General features: G+C 43.6%; 1 protein-coding gene across 2 annotated transcripts in view; it reads right to left on the reverse strand.

Annotated features, from left to right (window-relative positions):
• Window positions 1-335: 335 nt before the first annotated feature.
• The window catches only part of NT5E (5'-nucleotidase ecto), a 47,626-nt gene continuing 28,847 nt past the window's right edge, over window positions 336-19,114 (reverse strand). The window contains exons 4-9 of one of the 2 annotated variants that reach the window (XM_047103255.1): window positions 10,567-10,764; window positions 9,475-9,629; window positions 5,857-5,962; window positions 4,812-4,961; window positions 3,238-3,438; window positions 336-499 (exon numbers count right to left, since the gene is read on the reverse strand). In XM_047103255.1, the coding sequence (XP_046959211.1) occupies window positions 336-499; window positions 3,238-3,438; window positions 4,812-4,961; window positions 5,857-5,962; window positions 9,475-9,629; window positions 10,567-10,764 (974 nt within the window). The remainder of the gene's footprint in view (window positions 500-3,237; window positions 3,439-4,811; window positions 4,962-5,856; window positions 5,963-9,474; window positions 9,630-10,566; window positions 10,765-19,114) is intronic. The other variant, XM_047103256.1, reaches the window with a different exon arrangement.

The following is a 19,114-nucleotide window of genomic DNA, read 5'->3' on the forward strand; positions in this document are numbered from 1 at the left end:
CATAAATTGTTTGGTGGATTAAAATGGATATTAAAAAAATGATTTCTGTGGTTTAAAATTGTTAATAAAAGTTTTATTAAAATTTGCATATGTAAACTAAAGATGGTTGGCTTTCCCCTCAAAGGGCTCATTTTCATTTTTTCCTGTGTGTTCAGTGACTTGCTGATCCTGAGTAATGATGTCAGTGTCTTCATTTACAAGCCTCCAGCCTCAGCTTCTGGGGGCCAGCAAAGATGGTCTGTGCCATCACCAAGCCAGTTCCTAAAATGCAGACTTGAATCGCACTTGAAAAAAAAAATGCAGTTCCACACATTAATGGCAAGAGGAATTTTTGGCTACTGGTATAAAACAATGCTCACTGCCAAAAAGGAAAGAAATGTTAGAGAAAAGCTTCCACAACAATGACTTCCTGCAGAAAACTTGATCCGACCTTCAACTGCTGGATAAATTACTTTCATTTTTAAGATATATCCAGAAACCACGTTGATATCTTGGTCACCTGGAAAAATATATACATTATTTTAACTACAGAATAAGTAATTACCAGTTAAGAGTAAGAGGTGGGAAAACCAACGTATTTCTCTCAAGTCTTTTGTAATTGTAAGAGGGAAGATACTACTTTCATAAGCAAGGATAAAATGTCACAAAAGACAAGAAAAGTGATTACAGGTGCAAAGAATTTGATTGCTTTTTCATGTTCCAGATGTGAAATGTGCCCGCTGTTGACTACTAGACAACTGGAGGGAATAGTCATCTCAAAAGGTTGTTGACCTTTAATATTGCTTTTGAACCACTCCAAAACAAGGGCATTAGGGAAATGGTTGAGAGCAATTAGTTGAGACATAAAAGTGGCTTCCTTCTGCTTGCCTGGTCAGAAGTCATTTTCGCATAATTGACAGACAATGGAGACTTCATTTCCAAAAGAGAGGAGACCTGATAAATACTAATTGCCTATAACTACAACAAACCCATAGGGACCTGACAAAATTTTGTTTTAAAAATACCACTCAACAGATCATATATCTGATAAGCAGTTAATACCCAAAATATGTAAAGAACTCCTAGAACTCAAAAGAAAAACAAAATAAAAATCTGATTAAAAAATGGGCAGAGGATCTGAATAGATTTTCCAAAGGAGACCTACAGATGCCCAACAGATACATGAAGAGATACTGAACATCACTAATCATCGGGGAAATGCAAATCAAAACCACAGGGATATCCCTTCTCTGTTTAGAATGGCTATTATCAAAAAGACTAGAAATAACAAGTGTTGGCAAGGATGTGGAAAGTGCACCCTTGTGCACTATTGGTGGGAATGTACTTGATGTAGTCACTATGGGAAACAGTATGGAGGCCCCTCAAAAAATCAAAAATAGAACCATTGTATGATCCAGCAATTCCACTTTAGAGTATTTGAAGAAAACACACTAATTCAAAAAGTAACATGCGCCCCCATGTTCACTGCAGCATTATTTATAATAGACAAAATAGGGAAAAAACCTAAGTGTCTGTGGTAGATGAATGGATAAAGAAAATGTGATTCCACACAATGGAATACTATTCAGCCATAAAAAGAATGAAATATTGCCTTTTGCGATAACACGGATAGACCTTGAGAGCATTGTGCTAAATGAAATCTATCAGAGAAAGACGAATACCATCTCCTCTCACTTGTATGTGGAATTAAACAACAGCGACAAAACCAAACTTGCATATATAGAGAACAGACTGGCGGTTGCCAGAGGTGGGGGTAGGGGGGTGGGAAAAATGGGTGAAGGGGGTTAAAAATCCAGACTTCCAGTCACAAATAAGTCATAGGGATGTAATGTACAGCATGATGACTAGAGTCCATACTGTATTGCATATTGAAAGTTGCTACAAGGGCAGATCTTAAAAGTTTACCTTACAAGAGAAAAAAATTAGTGACTGTATGATGTTAACTAGACATTGTGATGATCATTTTGCAATACATACATATATTGAACCATGTACACCTGAAATTAAAACATTGTGTTATATGGCAATTATACCTCCACAAAAAAAATACACTAGTATTTTTAAAAAGAACTCTCTGCATCCCTGCATTAGAATTGCTGGAAGAGTCTTTTCCCCAACACAGTTATATTGGAATCTCTTAAAAGCTGGGGCCAAAGTATTGATATTTAATTTAAAATGTTCTCCAACTAAGTCTGATACACAGCTAGGGTTGAGAACCCTTAGGGCCAAGGCTTCCTCAGCCTTCTATGTGAGCTCCTCTCTCAAACTTATCAGTCTGGGTTTAGTCTGCACAGCCACCAGCCTCTGTCTCATGTGGGACCCAAGAGGAAACCTCTGTAAAGCCTGTGCTTCCATCGTCTTTCATGGAATGTACTGAAGTAGCTAGCATCTTTCCTGGCAGGAATGCTGCCTCCTTTGCCCTGGCTCCGCTCTCCACCCTCCTTGAAACAAGAGGCTGAAACAGCAGGCCCACCACAGGAAAGCTGACAAGGAAGTACCAGAGCTCTTTTCTGGAGATGCAAAGTTGTGCACATGCTTTATAAGCATGCTGGCTTCTGCCCTAGAGAAGAGGAAGGGGTAGTATATTCTATCAATGGATCAATGGACTTCATGCATGTGAAGTGGTTCTTTTTTTTTTCTTTTTTTTTAATGGCCCTGTGCTGGTGGTATCCTCTGGGCCTCTGTGGGACTCAAATCTACCATCAGCCGACTTCCATATGATTTTTAAAAGTGAGGTTGCAGTATAATGACCCTAAATGCTGCCAAAAATACTGAGGTCAGGTGTGGTTGTTCCTTTCAATACTCCACCAACCCAATGTGCTACAAAGGGGGAGGGGAGCACAGCCCATCTACTCCTACCTGACCTATTCACACTAAAAGCTTCAAGAAAGCGTATAGGATTTTCCAGATCCAATCTAAAGTTCTAGAGATGAGGTTTCTCGTTAAGTGCAAAACCCATTGATATTTCACAATTTAAATAGCTGTTTATACATACTTAACAGAATTTTAAAACATTTTGGGCTTCGATGGGTGGCTACGTGTGCCGAAGAGGGGTAGGGCATATATTCTCCAATGCAGTACTGCTATTTTCCAACAAAGCAGGAGGGAGGCGGCAACAAAGGGGCAGGATCTGATTTCTGGCACTGCAGTCCTGGCATCCTGAGTAGCTTCCCTCTTTGGCCCAGTTTTGTTCTGGAGTACTTTGGAGTAGGGAGAGGAAGAGACACTTGTGCTTACCAGAGTCGTGTCTTAATGCTTCATCTTTTATCATCTGGAATCCATCTCCACCATTGGCAAGGAAGCTTGGAAGGATAACCTTATATATCTCATCCATTCTGAGAGGCTCATAACTGGGCACTCGACACTGGGTGCAAAGAACATCCAATTTGACCACTCTGTCCCCAGGTTTTCGGGAAAGATCATACACCACATGAATTCCTAGAAAAGAAACGAATCTGTATGTTTTCACTGGATCCAGAGGGAAATTTCTGTTTTCTAAGAAAGAGATTTGGCCAAAATATGGAATTGGGGCACTGGGCTTGGTTTTCACTGAGTTTGAGCTTGAGTGAAATTTCAGCAAGAATTGAGGTGACATTGCAGCATTTGGTTAGATTGCGTTTGCATTTCTTGGTTAGGTTTATCCTTGAGTCTTGGGAGGTCTGAGAACCACTGGGAGGAAAACTGGCTCTGCCTCAGTACGGGCAAGGGGTAACAGTGCAGGGAGAAACCACATCTTTTTAAAATCCTAAATGAGTTGGTCAGCCACTTGGTTCAATGGCTTTGGAAAATGAGAAATAGATGAGAGGTACAGAATATTTGTTCTAATTTTGAAGACTACTAAATGATAATAATTTGGGTTTGGATGACTTTCACAAGACATGTAACTACCCAGCACTGTGATGGAGCACCAAAACCCTGTTGTTCCCAAGTCTCTCCTGGAAAAGTGCAGAATGTGTGGGTTACCCCACAGGCATTAGGCCATGGCTCCACCACCATCTGCAGCTCCCCCCCTCAATCCAAAGAGTTGGGGGTTCTGTAGAAGGAGGACTTGACAAAGCAATCACACTATCAAGTGAGGCCCACCATCTACAGTAAAAAAAAAGGGGGGGGCAAATTATGGTATCAGTATCAAGGTTATAAATTTAACGATTAATTCGTTGGACTGTGGAAGTTATTATTGACAAAAGTGTTTCACATTCACAAGTCCTTGGCAATTTGGGAAGCATTTATTTTCATTCAGTTTTCACTGTGATCCATGAGATGAGCAGGGCAGATGTTTTCAGAACATTCAGAGAGGTTGAAGACCTGTCCCACGTCACAGTGGAACTAGAACCAGGTGTTCCGATGTGTCTATGTAGTCGGCCGCCCCTCCCAGACATCATCCTTGCTAATACTGATTGGATATTGAATTCCTTTGAACCTCTGCATGGTACCAGGCACTTATGAATAGAACAGAGAATGGTGGTTTTGTTTTTTTTCTATAAAAGAATACTGAGTGTTTAAACAACTAAGATTTTAATAGAAACTAGACCTCAAGGCCGCTGACCTGCTTAGAGTTTGGAGGGCCAGCTCCTATAGTGAGTCTATCTGACATCCAAATCAGGCGTAGCAACTACTGCTCATTGCCAAGGCATTGAGGCGTTGACCCTGACCTAATCTCAGTTGGTCTGGGAGCCCATGACCATTGAGAGACTATGCATTCATGTTGGGTGGGGGGAAAACCTAAACAAATCTGGCAGTGGAAGTCCTGGGGAGTGAGGAACTAAGCCAACCAGCAGGACAAACCCACTTCACTTCAAAGGGTGACTTACCGCCCACCTGCAGGAACTCTCCAGTAGACTGGCCATAGCGGTACACGCTGTGCTCAAAGGCCGCCTTCAGGGTGGAGCCTTTTAATTGGACCAGGTCAAAGGTTCCTCCGAAGGGCAACACAGCAGCCAGGTGCTCCCAGGTAATTGTGCCTGATGGTAGTTGTAGATGGGGTGAGAAGGAAAACAGCTTGAGAATAAGATTACCCCAAGACCAGCTTCCTTTAGGGTTGGTGGAGATGAGGGAGACAAGAGGCTATTGGAAGGCTATTAGTACAGCATCAGCTGTGTGAGTGGTTCCTGACACTCAGGGAGGGAATGGATTCAAGAGGCCTCTGGCCATGCTCTCAACCACTGGGCAAGATGGCAGGTGCTCATAAATGGCTGTGGCTCCAAAGTCACCAGTGCTCTGCCCTGGATCTCTGGCTTATAGCTGGGTCTTCAGTGGGTGTTGAGCATTGCTCAGTTCCTCCAGACAGGCAGTGTGTCCCTGCCACCTGTCCTTGTTTGACAATGAGATTAGCTTGGGGCTTTACACTGAGACTACCTGGTTTGACAGCAGATCAGGGAAGACTCCAAGAACGGTTTGAATATCTGACTAGTTGGTTTGTTTTACCATGCAAGATCCTGGATATCTGTAAATGCACTAAAAGAATTTAATCCAGTAGGGTGTTGTTGTTTGTTTTGTTTTGTTTTGTTTTTGTTTTTTTCCAGCACAGAACATGGACAGTTTGTCCCTTTCTCTTTCCAGGTATCAAGGAGGCGGTTGTTGGTAATCAGCAATAATTAGTATTTGGCTTTGTGTGTCAGAAGTTTAGATCAAGATTGGGTTCCATTCACCCTTGCTCTCCACTCTGTGTGTGAATACATATGAGAACACACAAGCATGTGTGTGCCCTTCTGCTTAGGCACTGACTTGAGTAGCAGTTAACCGAAACTGGAGAGGCTGACATTGTGGTACATGGCTGACAGGACAGATGAGCTGAGGCCACCCAGGGGCACGGTCAGAGAGAGACCTGAGCTGACACCCTGAGCCTGGGAAGCATACCGTTGTTCCGCTCGTCAATAGGTGACCGAATGCCACCTCCATTTAGAATGCACATGGACACATGGTTCCAGGACACTTCATCCGAGTGTCTAATGTTGTTGTTAATCTGCAACAGTAGCATGAATTTACATTAGTTATTCTAGACCTTCTTCCACAGTATCAGTTTTAGGGATTTGGTTATCTCTACCATGGAAATAAAGCTGCTTCTTCCTGCTCCTGTGTTCCCAGAGATTTCTCAAGTATAGTCAGTCAGAACTAGTTTTATGCTCTGAGAAGCAAAAGTAAGAAATAGTGACCAGTCCTGTGTCAGACTCTTAGAAGCAAGTAGCCCTGAGCCCCCTTTCCTAAGATCCTTGTACTCTCAGGCCAGTGGGCATTAGCAAAACTGGCTCTTGTGTCAGGACAGGACCTCCATGCAAATTGGTCCACCATACCTCTCCTTCCCCACCTCCTCCAGGCCCCACACTTGCTCCTGAAGGCGTGACCTGAAAACCTTTCCACTCAGGACCTCAAGCCAACAAGATCCCTGGCCTCCATGTCAAATTTCCAAGTTGGCAATTTTGGAGGCACAGAGATGGCCTCCTGAAATGGGAGAATCCGTTTCATTCTTTTCTTTTACAAAAATATGTGTTTAGTAACAAGAAATAAATATATTCTCATTTGAAAAAAAAAATAGCGCAAAAGCAAGTGTTTTCTTAACACTTGCCTCTGCCTCTTAAAAGAGAGATAAGCACTGCTAACAGCTTGTTTCCTTCAGACTTTTCTCTAAACATTCCCATACTGGCTACTCTTTAGCTACTTTTTTTTTTTTTCAAAATAGGATTCTTCTTTAATATTATTTAATAATATTAAAGTATCTGATATGTCATCTTCTTTAATAATATTAAAGTATAATGTATTGTCAAACTGGCTAACATACAGTGTGTAAAGTGTGCTCCTGGTTTTTGGGGTAGATTCCCATGGTTCATTGTTTACATATAATACCCAATGCTCATCTCAACAAGTGCCCTCCTCAATGCCCATCACCCATTTTTCCCTCTCCCCCACCCCCCCATCAACCCTCAGATTGTTGTATTTAAGAGTCCCTTATGGTTTGCCTCTCTCCCTCCCTGTTTGTAACTTTTTTTCCTTTTCCCTCCCCCCATGGTCTTCTGTTAAGTTTCTCAAGATCCACATATGAGTGAAAACATGATCTGTCCTCTGACTTATTTCACCCCGCATAATAACTTTCAGCTCCATCCACTTTGCTACAAATGGCATGATTTCATTCTTTCTCATTGCCAAGCAGTATTCCATTATAGATATAAAATACATCTTTATCCATTCATTAGTTGATGGACATTTAGGCTCTTTCCATAATTTGGCTGTTGTTGAAAGTGTGGCTATAAACATTGGGGTACATGTGCCCCTATGAATCAGCACTCCTGTATCCTTTGGATAAATTCCTAGTAGTGCTATTGCTGGGTTGTAGGGTAGTTCTATTTTTAATTTTTTGAGGAACCTCCACACTGTTTTCCAGAGCGGCCGCACGAGTGCAACAGTGCAAGAGGGTTCCCGTTTCTCCATATCTTTGCCAGCATCTGTTGTTTCCTGAGTTGTTCATTTTAGCCACTCTGACCAGTGTGAGCTGGTATCTCAGTGTGGTTTTGATTTTTATTTCCCTGATGATGAGTGATATTCAGCATCTTTTCATGTGTCTATTGGCCATCTGAATGCCTTCTTTGGAAAAGTGTCTATTCATGTCTTCTGCCCATTTCTTCACTGGATCATTTGTTTTTCAGGTGTTGAGTTTGGTAAGTTCTTTATAGATTTTGCATCCTAGCCCTTTATCTGATATGTCATTTGCAAATATCTTTTCCCATTCTGTCAGTTGCCTTTTAGTTTTGTTGATTGTTTCCTTTGCAGTGCAGAAGCTTTTTGTCGTGATGAGGTCCCAGTAGTTCATTTTTGCTTTTGTTTCCCTTGCCTTTGGAGATGTGTCGAGCAAGAAATTGCTGCAGCTGAGGTCAGAGAGGTTTTTTCCTGCTTTCTCCTGTAGGGTTTTGATGGTTTCCTGTCTCACATTTAGGTCTTTCATCCATTTTGTGTTTATTTTTGTGTATGGTGTAAGAAAGTGGTCTAGTTTCATTCTTCTGTATGTTGATGTCCAGTTCTCCCAGCATCGGAGACTTTTTTCCATTGGATGCTCTTTCCTGCTTTGTCAAAGATTAGTTGGCCATACATTTGTGGGTCTAATTCTGGGTATTCTATTCCTTTTGTCTATGTGTCTATTTTTGTGCCAATACCGTACTGTCTTGATGATTACAGCTTTGTAATAGAAGCTAAAGTCTGAGATTGTGATGCCTCCTGCTTTGGTTTTCTTTTTCAATATTACTTTGACTATTTGGGGTCTTTTGTGGTTCCATACAAATTTTAGGACTGTTTGTTATAGCTTTGAGAAGAATGCTGTTGCAATTTTAATTGGGATTGCATTGAATATGTAGATTGCTTTGGGTAGTACTGACATTTTAACAATATTTGTTCTTCCAATCCATGAGCATGGAATGTTTTTCCATTTGTGTTTTTTTCAATTTCCTTCATAAGTGTTCTATAGTTTCCAACATACAAATCTTTTATTCTTTGGTTAGGTTTATTCCTAGGTATTTTATGGTTCTTGGTGCAATTGTAAATGGGATCAATTTCTTGATTTCTCTGTTGCTTCATTATTGGTGTATAGAAATGCAACCAATTTCTGTACATTGATTTTGTACCCTGCAACTATGCTGAATTCATGTATCAGTTCTAGCAGCCTTTTGGTGGAGTCCTTCAGGTTTTCCATGTAGAGTATCATGGCATCTATGAAAAGTGTCTTTAGCTACTTCTTTTGTGTGACTGCATAATGTTGAAGAGCCAGCACTGGTCTGACCTTGGGAAGTGTGGACATTGTCATTTACTTGGCAGTCAGTTATTGAGAGTACATATATCAGGCACTGGGCTCCAGGTACCAAGCACAGTGCCAAGCACAAAGAATCAGCCCTCTGGGTGCGGACTTTGGTGGGAGTGTTAAGTCTGGCCTGGGGACCCTGGTTCAGCATGGCTCCCCAGGGGCTGCCAACAGCCAGTCTCTTGTAGACAGGTAGACAGTGGGGTGTTTTCTTGAGCGATCTATTCAGCCACAGGCCTTATCATAACTGCATGTCATCATTCTCTGCTTGTGAAGGAGGCTTCCAGTCACACAAGATCTTGTTCTCTGGATCCAAGAGGGCAGATCAGTGAGACACTCTGGCCAATTTAGGCCCAAGCAAATGTGTTTTATCTACTATGTCTACATCTTCAGAATAGTGAAGTTTCACGTATTCAGATCATCTTACAAAAGGAAAGCAACATCCACAATTCAGACATCCAAGGTGAATACCTATCAATAAAGCTTTCAGTTCTTATGCAATAAAGTGATGGTCAACTGGTATAGTTTAGGCCCCTTCCCAAGGTACTACTACTCAGTATTAATCTACCCCAAGCTATTGTTTGCATATTAATTTTTAAAGACCTTGAATTTTGTAACAGGCTGTCCCTCCTTGCAACCTTCCTCCCTCCCCTCTTCCTCTAAGCACAGGCCCTGCACTCCTGGGGACCACTCACCATGGCATCACAAATCAGGTTGCCCATGTTGCATTCCTTAAAGCGGCATGACTGAGTGGAGCCATCCAGATAGACAATTGTTTTCCCTAATTCCTGAGTAGAAAAATTGTCTAATTTTATCCTCCATTTGTTAATGTCTGCTTTTATGCTTGGATCTAGAAAAAAGTAAAACAGAAGAAAACAAAAAACAAAAAACAAAAAAATCAGGTTGCCATTAAGGCAGATCTCACCCTGGCCTAAATTTTGGAGAAGGAATCAAAGATCATTTAGCTTACCTGTTGTGACTATACATTTCTTTACCCTATTTGTCTACATTTTCGTTTTGACTATAAAATTTCCTCAGAAAATTCTGTTCCTTGGTAATAAGACTAGGAATGGATCTGAACTTAAAGATGCACTGAGTATCTATCCTAACATCAACTCATCACACCTGAATGAGCACCTGTGGACCCACTTGGGATAGCCTTGGGGGGCGGGGGGCATGGGGAAGAGTGGGGATGATGAAAGGTCCCCAGGGCAGGTCTACAGGGCCTTCTGAGGTTCTGCTGTGCAGTCCCGGCCTCTCCCTCTGGCTGTTGAGATGGTCTGTGCTGTGAGCACAAGCTCTGCAGGGCACCCCACTGCCCATCTCTCCCTGGTCCAATCATGGTGAGAGAGGCCCAGGGCTGTGGTCATGTACACCACATGTAAACAGGTGACATAAGATGTATTTTATTCTGAGTCCCAGACAAAAAAGTAAAAAAGACACTCCCTCATGTGATAAAGAAACAAAAGCCCACTGAGACTGGGCAACTTGCCGTGGGCACACTGCTGGTGGTGGGGCTTTGAACCCCTTTGCAGCTCTCCTCTGGACATGAGCTGAGTGGCTTTTCCATGCCTGGACAAAGCTTGAAAAGACACAAGAGGCAGTGACACGGTGTCTGATGCTGAGAGGAACTGGGAAAGCAAATGGGATATTGGGCATTTGAGTGTATTTTCAATCTTCTTATCCATGAAGAGGGCAAACTTGAGAGAATTCTATTCTTTAAAGGTGTTACAGCCTTGCCCTGAAACATTAACAACAAGAACAAAGTCCAGCCATCATTTACCCACCTTCCACAATGCTGCTGTTGAGAAGAATGGGATTTCCATGCGAAGCGATGACATTTCCTTTTTCATCAAACTCAACCTTCAAATAGCCTAAGTATTTGCCAAAAGCATAAGCCTGGACCACAGGAACCTTCCGCCCATCATCGGACGTGACTATGAATGGGTACTTCCCAGCTGGCACCTCTTTGGAAGGTGGAGTGCCTAAAACAGAAGAGCCAAAGCTGATCAAGTCAGCCCTTGTACACAGCTTGGCTGCAGGCCAGCAGGCCACAGGCCAGATGACAGGGAATTCTGAATTGATGATGTGCTAGCTGCTGCCCCACATAGCTTGTCTTTCAGAGCTGTGCTAGGACATCTGCCCATTTCCGAAGGCCCTTTTGGCACATGAATCCTTCCATTTTCAACTCAGCAAGTGTTTGGTAAGCTCTTCCCACATCTATGGTCCTGCGCCTGGTACAGTGGGGGACACAAAACGCGGTGGGGCCAAGATTATTCTACCTCTATCCTGACTCAGGCTCAATTCTCAATAGCTGGGTAGAATAGCCAAGCCACTTCACTTCCCTGTATTTCAGTTTCCTCACCTGTAAAATGGGCGAAATAATGATTCTTACTTCACAGGGTGGTCTAAACTTCCTAGCATAGTGCCTGGCACACAGTAGATAATAAATGTGTATTTCCTTCCCTTATGAGGTGATGACAACCTCTAGAAACCCTAGACGTACAATCTAGAGCTTAGGATCCTTAGTGGAACATGAGTAGAAACAACTGAGCCTGTCCTCAGGTTTTGCTGCTAAAATTGGAATTCCTTTAGGTGCTTTTCAGAAGAGCCACGTTCACCCTGGCAGTCAACTGGCACGCACACTACTCATCCAGCCAGACCTCATACAGGCTAGATTCTGCCGACTTCTGTCTCAAAGGGGTCCCCTGGGGACAGCCTGGGAGCCAACTCAGACCCAGAGGCTAAGAGGCTCCCCCCACCACTGCCTCCTGGACACGCGCTTGCACAAGGGTGGGGAGCCCTGCCATATGGGGCACAGGCCCTGGCTTCTAAGCATTTGGCATGTTTCTGTAAGTGCAACGCTCCTTCAGGCACACTGCAGTTCACGTCTTACCTCCAGAGAGCTAATGACCCAGTTTGGCTGTTTTGAATCACAGATTATAGGTGGCTCAGTCGCTTGAGCGTCTGACTTTGGCTCTGGTTATGATCCCATGGGTTCATGGGTTTGAGCCCTGCACTGGACTTGCTGCTGTCAGTGCAGAGTCTGCTTTGGATCCTCTCTCCCCTCTGCCCCTCCTCCGCTCTCTCTCATGCTCTCTCTCTCTCAAAAATAAACAAACATAAAAAAAAAAACCCAGATACCCTTGACCCATTACTCTTTCTACTCACCCTCCAAACACCCTGACCAGTCCTTCCTATTAGAGGTTTACAGAGGGCCCAGGAAAACTTCAGCACATTTGTTACTCACATGGATTGGTTATGAGAGCTGGCCCAGAGCCAGGCTGTGCACTAGATCTCATTTAATCTTCTAAGCATTCCATGAGGCAGGTTCTATTACTATCTCCACTTTACAGATGAGAACGTTGATTGTCATAGGCAATGTGCCCAAGGTCACACTGGTACATGCGTTATGTGCAGTATGGCTGGTATATGAAGGAGAGCAGACTGAAAGCGGGGGTGAAACTGGAGCTTCTGTTCTCTCCACTGCCCAACACAGCCTATGCTTGCTTGTCTCACAATGCCTGAAAGAGCCGGTTGCCAAAGGTCGCTCACTAAATCCAGTGCTGCACCTTTCCACCCCAAGCTGTTTCTGGGTTTCTCTTTTCACCTAAGACAAGCTGGGGTGGATGTCATGAAAACCTCACTCCTTCTCTGGTCCTATAGAGCAGCCCCCATTCCAGCCTAATACCAAAGAGCAGAAGTGCAGCAAATACCAGCACCTCAGAAGCAGGAAACAGCTGTTGCCCACTTTAGTTTCCCATTTTCTTGCTCCCTCTGGAAAAAAAAAAAAAAGAAAAAAGACCAAAGTTTTGGAACTTGACTCTTACAAAAGCACCTGACTGGAGGCCCCGTGCAGGGCTTGCCCCATCTCCACCTGTGGTGTACAATCTCATGGGTGACTGGCAGGTGTCAGCCCTAACAGTTATAGATGATCTCACGCATTGCAGAGGAGCAGAGAAGGTTAACACAGTCATCATCCTCATTCTTCTCTGCACTGGTTCTTATTTGGGCAATCCTGGAGCCTGGACCAGGGCTGGTGTGGTAGCCCCTCCTCACCTTCTCACCTGGGGAAGGTTAGAGACAGTAGTTCCTCCTATGAACCCAGAGATGCAAGTGCAATTGGGAGGTGCAGTTCCCAACACGTCCACGAGATGGCAGAGAACACTTCGTCCAGGAGGAAAAGGCACTGTCAGTTTTAGAAAGGACTCTGGCAGTTTCCTGGACACCCCAGAGAAGGGCAAGCCTGTTTTTTTTTAGCCTTTCTTATTCTGCCTCACAAAGACATAATCAAACTTGAAATGAGTGTAACAGGATTTCGAGGACACAGTCAAATGCCTCATCAAATCAGCATGCACTCTACAAATAGGAGCTACTAACCCCAACTCCAGTCTGACAGGGGACATTCTCTGGTTCTGAAAAGCCTTGATGTTCCTTTTGTTAGAACATAAGACATATCATCTGCTTCTTAAAGGGACTTAATCAGGAACAGGGAGGATGCTTCCCAGAGGCTGAGGAAATAGCTGGTCCAGTTTGGCTAGTCTCTGCCTCCTCCACAGCTGAATGTTCTCTGCGTCTCTGAAGAGTTAGTGGCTCTGTTAGAAAACCACTAACAGAGAAGCCATCCAGGGCTTCACATTTTCCATACCATTCTATTCAGCCAAAGATGCTCATGCCCAAAATATTATTTCCGCACAGAGCCACATGTCTGTCTTTAGAAACCCAATTTGTCATCTTGGCAGGAGAGACATTATTCACCAGAACTCCATTCCAGCCATCTAGTAAGTAAATAATCTGGGAACCAAACATGGAGAAGCCAAGGAATTGTGGGCTGACATTTAGAGTCGGTAAATGGGGCATTTCCTAGAATAGCGTGAACGCCTGACGGAACCCACCAGGGTTCTGCCCTGGGGGCCTTGGCCACAGCAGCTCCTCAGGAATGTGACAGTTCTAATTACAGGCCTGGGCAACTGCCCTGCCAGTAGGCAGAAGGGGCCAAGATGATGGATCATGTGACAGAGGTGCCAAGAAGCAGGCCTTTGACATGGTTTTCAGTTGGTTAAATATAGTATAGAATGTTTCAAGGCAGTCCTTGCTACAATTTTATTGTGTATGGGACCAGTTTAAGAACTTCCATGCTTCCTATGTGGTACATATATGCAACACAATATTAGCCATAAAAAAAGGATGAGCTCTTGCCATTTGCAATAACATGGATGAATCTAGAGGGTATTGTGCTAAGCAAAATAAGTTGGACTGAGAAATACCACGATTTCACTCACATGTGTAATCTAAAAAACAAAACAAATAAATTAACAAAAAGCAAAATCGGACCTATAAATATAGAGAAAAAAACTGATGGTTGCCAGTGGGGAGGAGTGCAGGGGTTGGGCAAAACAGGTGATGGGGAGTGGGAGACACAGGCTTCTGATTATGACATGAATAAGTCACAGGAATAAAACGCAAAGCATAAGGAATATAATCAATGACATGATAATAGCCTCATATGGTGACAGAGGGTAGCTACAACTTGTGGTGAGCACAGTATAATGTATAGAGATGCTGAATCACTATGCTGTGTACTGAAATTAACACAATGTTATGTGTTAAGTAGACTCAAAAAAAAAAGAGCTTCCATACTTCCTATGAAAGGACTAGATAAAAGTAATTAGTAATTAGCATATTTCACACCATTGCTTCTAAGGGAGAGTCTCTTTTTTAACTTACTTGGAAGTGCTTGGTCTGTCTACTTCTCTACCTCTCCTCAGGCAAGCCACACTCCTGGTCAGCATTATCTTGTGCCTGGGTTACTGCGATGGCCTCCTAACTGGTCTGTATGCCTCTTCTTTGCCTCTTTTTTTAAAAAAAAAAATTTAGGGGCGCCTGGGTGGCGCAGTCGGTTAAGCGTCCGACTTCAGCCAGGTCACGATCTCGCGGTCCGGGAGTTCGAGCCCCGCGTCGGGCTCTGGGCTGATGGCTCAGAGCCTGGAGCCTGTTTCCAATTCTGTGTCTCCCTCTCTCTCTGCCCCTCCCCTGTTCATGCTCTGTCTCTCTCTGTCCCAAAAATAAATAAACGTTGAAAAAAAAAAATTTAAAAAAAATAAAAAAATAAAAAAAATATTTAATGTTTCTTTATTTTTGAGGAAGAGAGAAACAGAGTGTGAGTGGGGGGGGGAGGCAGAGAGAGAGGGAGACACAATCTGAAGCAGGCTGCAAGCTCTCAGCCATCAGCACAGAGCCCGACGCAGGGCTTGACCTCACAGACCACGAGATCCTGACCTGAGCCGAAGTCAGACGCTTAACCAGCTGAGTCACCCAGGCGCCCCTTTGCCTCTTTCTAATCCAGTTTCCACACAGCAGCCTGAGTGAGGTTTCTAAAACATAAATATGATCATGTGTTCCCTGGTTTAAAATATCTCCTACTGTCGTAGGAAAAACAGGACAATTTTTGACAAGAATATCATAACCTACGTGATGTGGCCCTTTCTTGCCTTGCCAGCTTCATCTAGACTGACCACCCTGTGCATCAGCAGTCTCGGCTTCTCTCACTCCCAAGCCACACCTGCCTCCAAAGCCTTGGACTGTGGGTTGCCACCTGAAGCCAAAGGCCTACATGTGCATTTGTGACATTTTGCTTCAGTTTAGTCTTCTGTAAAATGGGGAAAATAACAATACCAGCCTCCATGCTTGCTGGGTGGGTTACAGAAGTTAATGCAGTGAGGAAAGCCTACGTTGGTAAATGCTCCATAAAGATGAGTGATCATTATTTACCAACTTTAGCTCCTGGATGTCTTTCTGATCTCAGCCCAAATGTCAGCTTTTCAGGAGAACACTGTGTGACGATCCCCCAGCGCTGGTCAGGTTTTCCTATAGATGCTCTCACAGCATCTGGAACTTCTCCCTTCATAGCATGTTTGTAATTATATATGATAAGGTTGATTTGTTTGCATACTTAAAAAAATCTGATCAGGGTCGATATCCCTTAAAAGACAAGTTCCAGGAAAACAGGGGCTGCCGTGTCTCCTGGGTTTGCCCAGCGTACAGCAGGCATTCAATAAATGTTTGCTAAATGACTAAGCTTAAGTAGGTTAGCCAACACTTTCCCATGGATCAGACAAGACTTCTATGCTTTCCCTGTAGTGACATCCATATGCCCAAGGGGGCAGGGTCTGAGTGCCCACCCCTTCTTCCAACTCCTTTCAATTCAATTTTCTCAACTAATGAGCTGGGTGGGGCTTGTAAAGCAGAACCAGGGCTGGGATTCAAGAGAATGGGTTTTGGTGCTAGCTCTCTTTCAGTGTGGTTTCATGACCTTGACGCAGACATTCAGCTTAAATTGGGGGCCTAAATTTATCTCCTAAATGTGTAAAACAAGAGATTTGGGGGTGTCTCAGTGGCTAATTTGGTTGAGCGGTTGACCTCGGCTCAGGTCATGATCTCACAGTTCGTGAGTTCGAGCCCCACGTCGGGCTCTGTGCTGACAGTCCAGAGCCTGCAGACTGCTTAGGATTCTGTGTCTCCCTCTCTCTGCCCCTCCTCCACTCATGCTCTCTTTCTCTCAAAATAAATAAACATTTAAAAAAAATAAAACAAGAGATTTAACTTTTTTTTTTTTTTCTTTTTTTAGAAACTAGATCTCCTGCATGCAGGAAATCTTGGGGCAATGCGAGCCATAAAACAGACTTCTCATAGTGCAGGCTGAGGTGTGCTGGGCGAGTCCAGCTTCAGGCTCCTGGCCATGGGTGCTCTTCAGGGCACAGTTTGGAGACTACTGCCCGACATGCCCTTGGTGCCCAGCTAGTCAGGCCTGCTGCTCCATCTCCGGCCTCTGGTGTAGCTACACCAAGCAGCTTCAAGCATCTAAGACCAAAGGCTCTCTCCTGTTTTCCCAGCCAAGAGGTCTTTGGCAACCAGAGGGGTGAATCACAGTGTCCTTGGCTACCTCTGTATCCACCCGTGACACCATGACACTTTAGCTGTCATGTTTCCTTAAGGGAACTCAGTGAGCCACGTAATATTCTCCATATCTGGATGGTGTCCAGATTTACTGCTCAAATACTCACTCTTGGACATTCAGTGATGACTGGGAGGTCTGAAAGAGATGATGAGTCATGGAGCCGTACCCAGAGTGGGCACAAAACCCTCATGAAATCCAGTCCAGGCTGTTGGCCTGAACCCAGTTCTGGCTGGTTGGAGCAAATAAGGGAGTCCTGTACAGTAGGCATGAAGTCACTACAAATTCATTCACTCATTCAACATTTACCAAGCTACAACAGGTATCCAGTGTTTTGGATCTCTACTGCTCTGCAGGGTCAGGCCCCAATGTCTTTGCTTTATCTCCATGAGGTCAGGAGACACTGCTTGATGGAGACAGAGTAGGGGAAGGAGTGATGCCCCAGCTGTCTGCCATGCTCTTCTCTTCCCAAGAGGATCCAGCTACACCTATGGCCTAGTAGCTTTCCAGGTACCAGACTTCCCATTCACTTTTTACATTATAGAACAGGGTTTTATATAACAAATTAAAAGTAAATCATAACCCTGTCTTATCACTATGGCCTGTTAAAATGCAGAGTCCAAAGGAATGGGATGGGGAGAGAGAGAGACTGGTTCTCATCTTAACACGACCTTCTTGCAGTTTCATTTACTCACAGTGCTATTTTCAGAAGTAATAACTATATCTTGCATTTAGTTCCTTTGGAGAAAACATGTGGGAATAGCTCTCTTCCTTGCAGCTTTCAGATTCTGTAAGCCTAGTAGGCTGCACCCCTTCTCTTCATTCTGACATGAGAGCAGTCAGGTAATCTTGGGGTCAGCTCCAAGTGCACAATGATTGTACTCACAAGAACCTGGAATGACGTTCAACATTGCAGAGGGAGCAGTTCATGCACTGTTTTGGTCATGCCTCATTTAAAGCTGAGTTTTAAAAAATATGGGCTAGCTACAGTACAATGAAGTTAATTTAATAGGTGGTAACCAGCATTAAAAAAAATTAAATAACAGGGGCGCCTGGGTGGCTCAGTCGGTTGAACCTCCGACTTCGGCTCAGGTCATGATCTCACAGTTCGTGAGTTTGAGCCCCGCGTCAGGCTCTGTGCTGACAGCTCAAAGCCTAGAGCCTGCTTCGGATTCTGTGTCTCCCTCTCTCTGCCCCTTCCCCACTCATGCTCTGTCTCTCTCTGTCTCTCAAAGATGAATAAATGTTAAAAAAAATTTTTTTTAATTTAAATAACAGAACAGAAAATATCAGGTGCAATCCAGATTTTTTGTGAAATTTTCTTTCAGGTGTGTGTGTGTGTGTGTATGTGTGTGTGTGTTGGGTTATGTGCATGGCAAGACGTAAAATTCCAAGGGATGTATTATTTTAACTATATTTTTATTTGCTTATCATATTTAACTTTAAGTTATGCTAGTTCCAAAAACAATTTAGAGGAATTTTTGTTTGTTTTTTTGTTTGTTTTTTTAAGGCTGTGCAAATTTATTTAAACAAGCAAATATGCTTCATCCCCCACTGCATCCTGGAATTACCTTCAATTGTAAATTCATCCCTCAAAATGAAGAGTATTAAACTTGAATGTTTTCATGAGAACAAATTTAATCTGGCTAAGCAATCATGAAATGTGAAATAAATGACTAAGACTACAGAGGCAGTTTTCTTTCAGAGCCTGTAATTATCTACCTCAAGATTTATGTATAAACAAATTATGATATTTATGCCCAAATCTTTCTTTCATCCAGTCATTCATCAGCAACTAAATTCATCTACTTAGCAAAAGGCACATACTGTTTTGCAGTACTTTGTTGGCTGGAACGAAATTGCAGGGACAAAAGGACACAGGCTGCAGCATTAATGGGAAGCCAGGCATGATCACTGAGCCTTTTCAGGCCCATCAGGGCACACTAATCGATGGCCACACATCAAGGCTGTGGATGATCAATTGGTGCTGTGGGACGGCACTGGGTAAGACGGTGTAAAGGCGAATCATGAGGAACATGGAAATGAGTTTAGCATCTGAAAGGAGGGGTAGATTCCTTTGCTTGTTTATGCACTGTTTTGGTCATGCTTGATTTGGAGCTGAGTTTTTCAAAATATGGGCCAGCTACCATATGAGGAAATTAATTTAATGGGTGGTAACTGACACTTAAAAAAAATGAAACAGTGGGGCGCCTGGGTGGCGCAGTCGGTTAAGCGTCCGACTTCAGCCAGGTCACGATCTCGCGGTCCGTGAGTTCGAGCCCCGCGTCGGGCTCTGGGCTGATGGCTCAGAGCCTGGAGCCTGCTTCCGATTCTGTGTCTCCCTCTCTCTCTGCCCCTCCCCGTTCATGCTCTGTCTCTCT

The sequence above is a fragment of the Lynx rufus genome, unplaced genomic scaffold (assembly GCF_022079265.1).
Source record: "Lynx rufus isolate CCGP_SWC_20201006 ecotype Redwood Valley unplaced genomic scaffold, mLynRuf1.p SCAF_6, whole genome shotgun sequence".
NCBI lineage: Eukaryota > Metazoa > Chordata > Mammalia > Carnivora > Felidae > Lynx > Lynx rufus.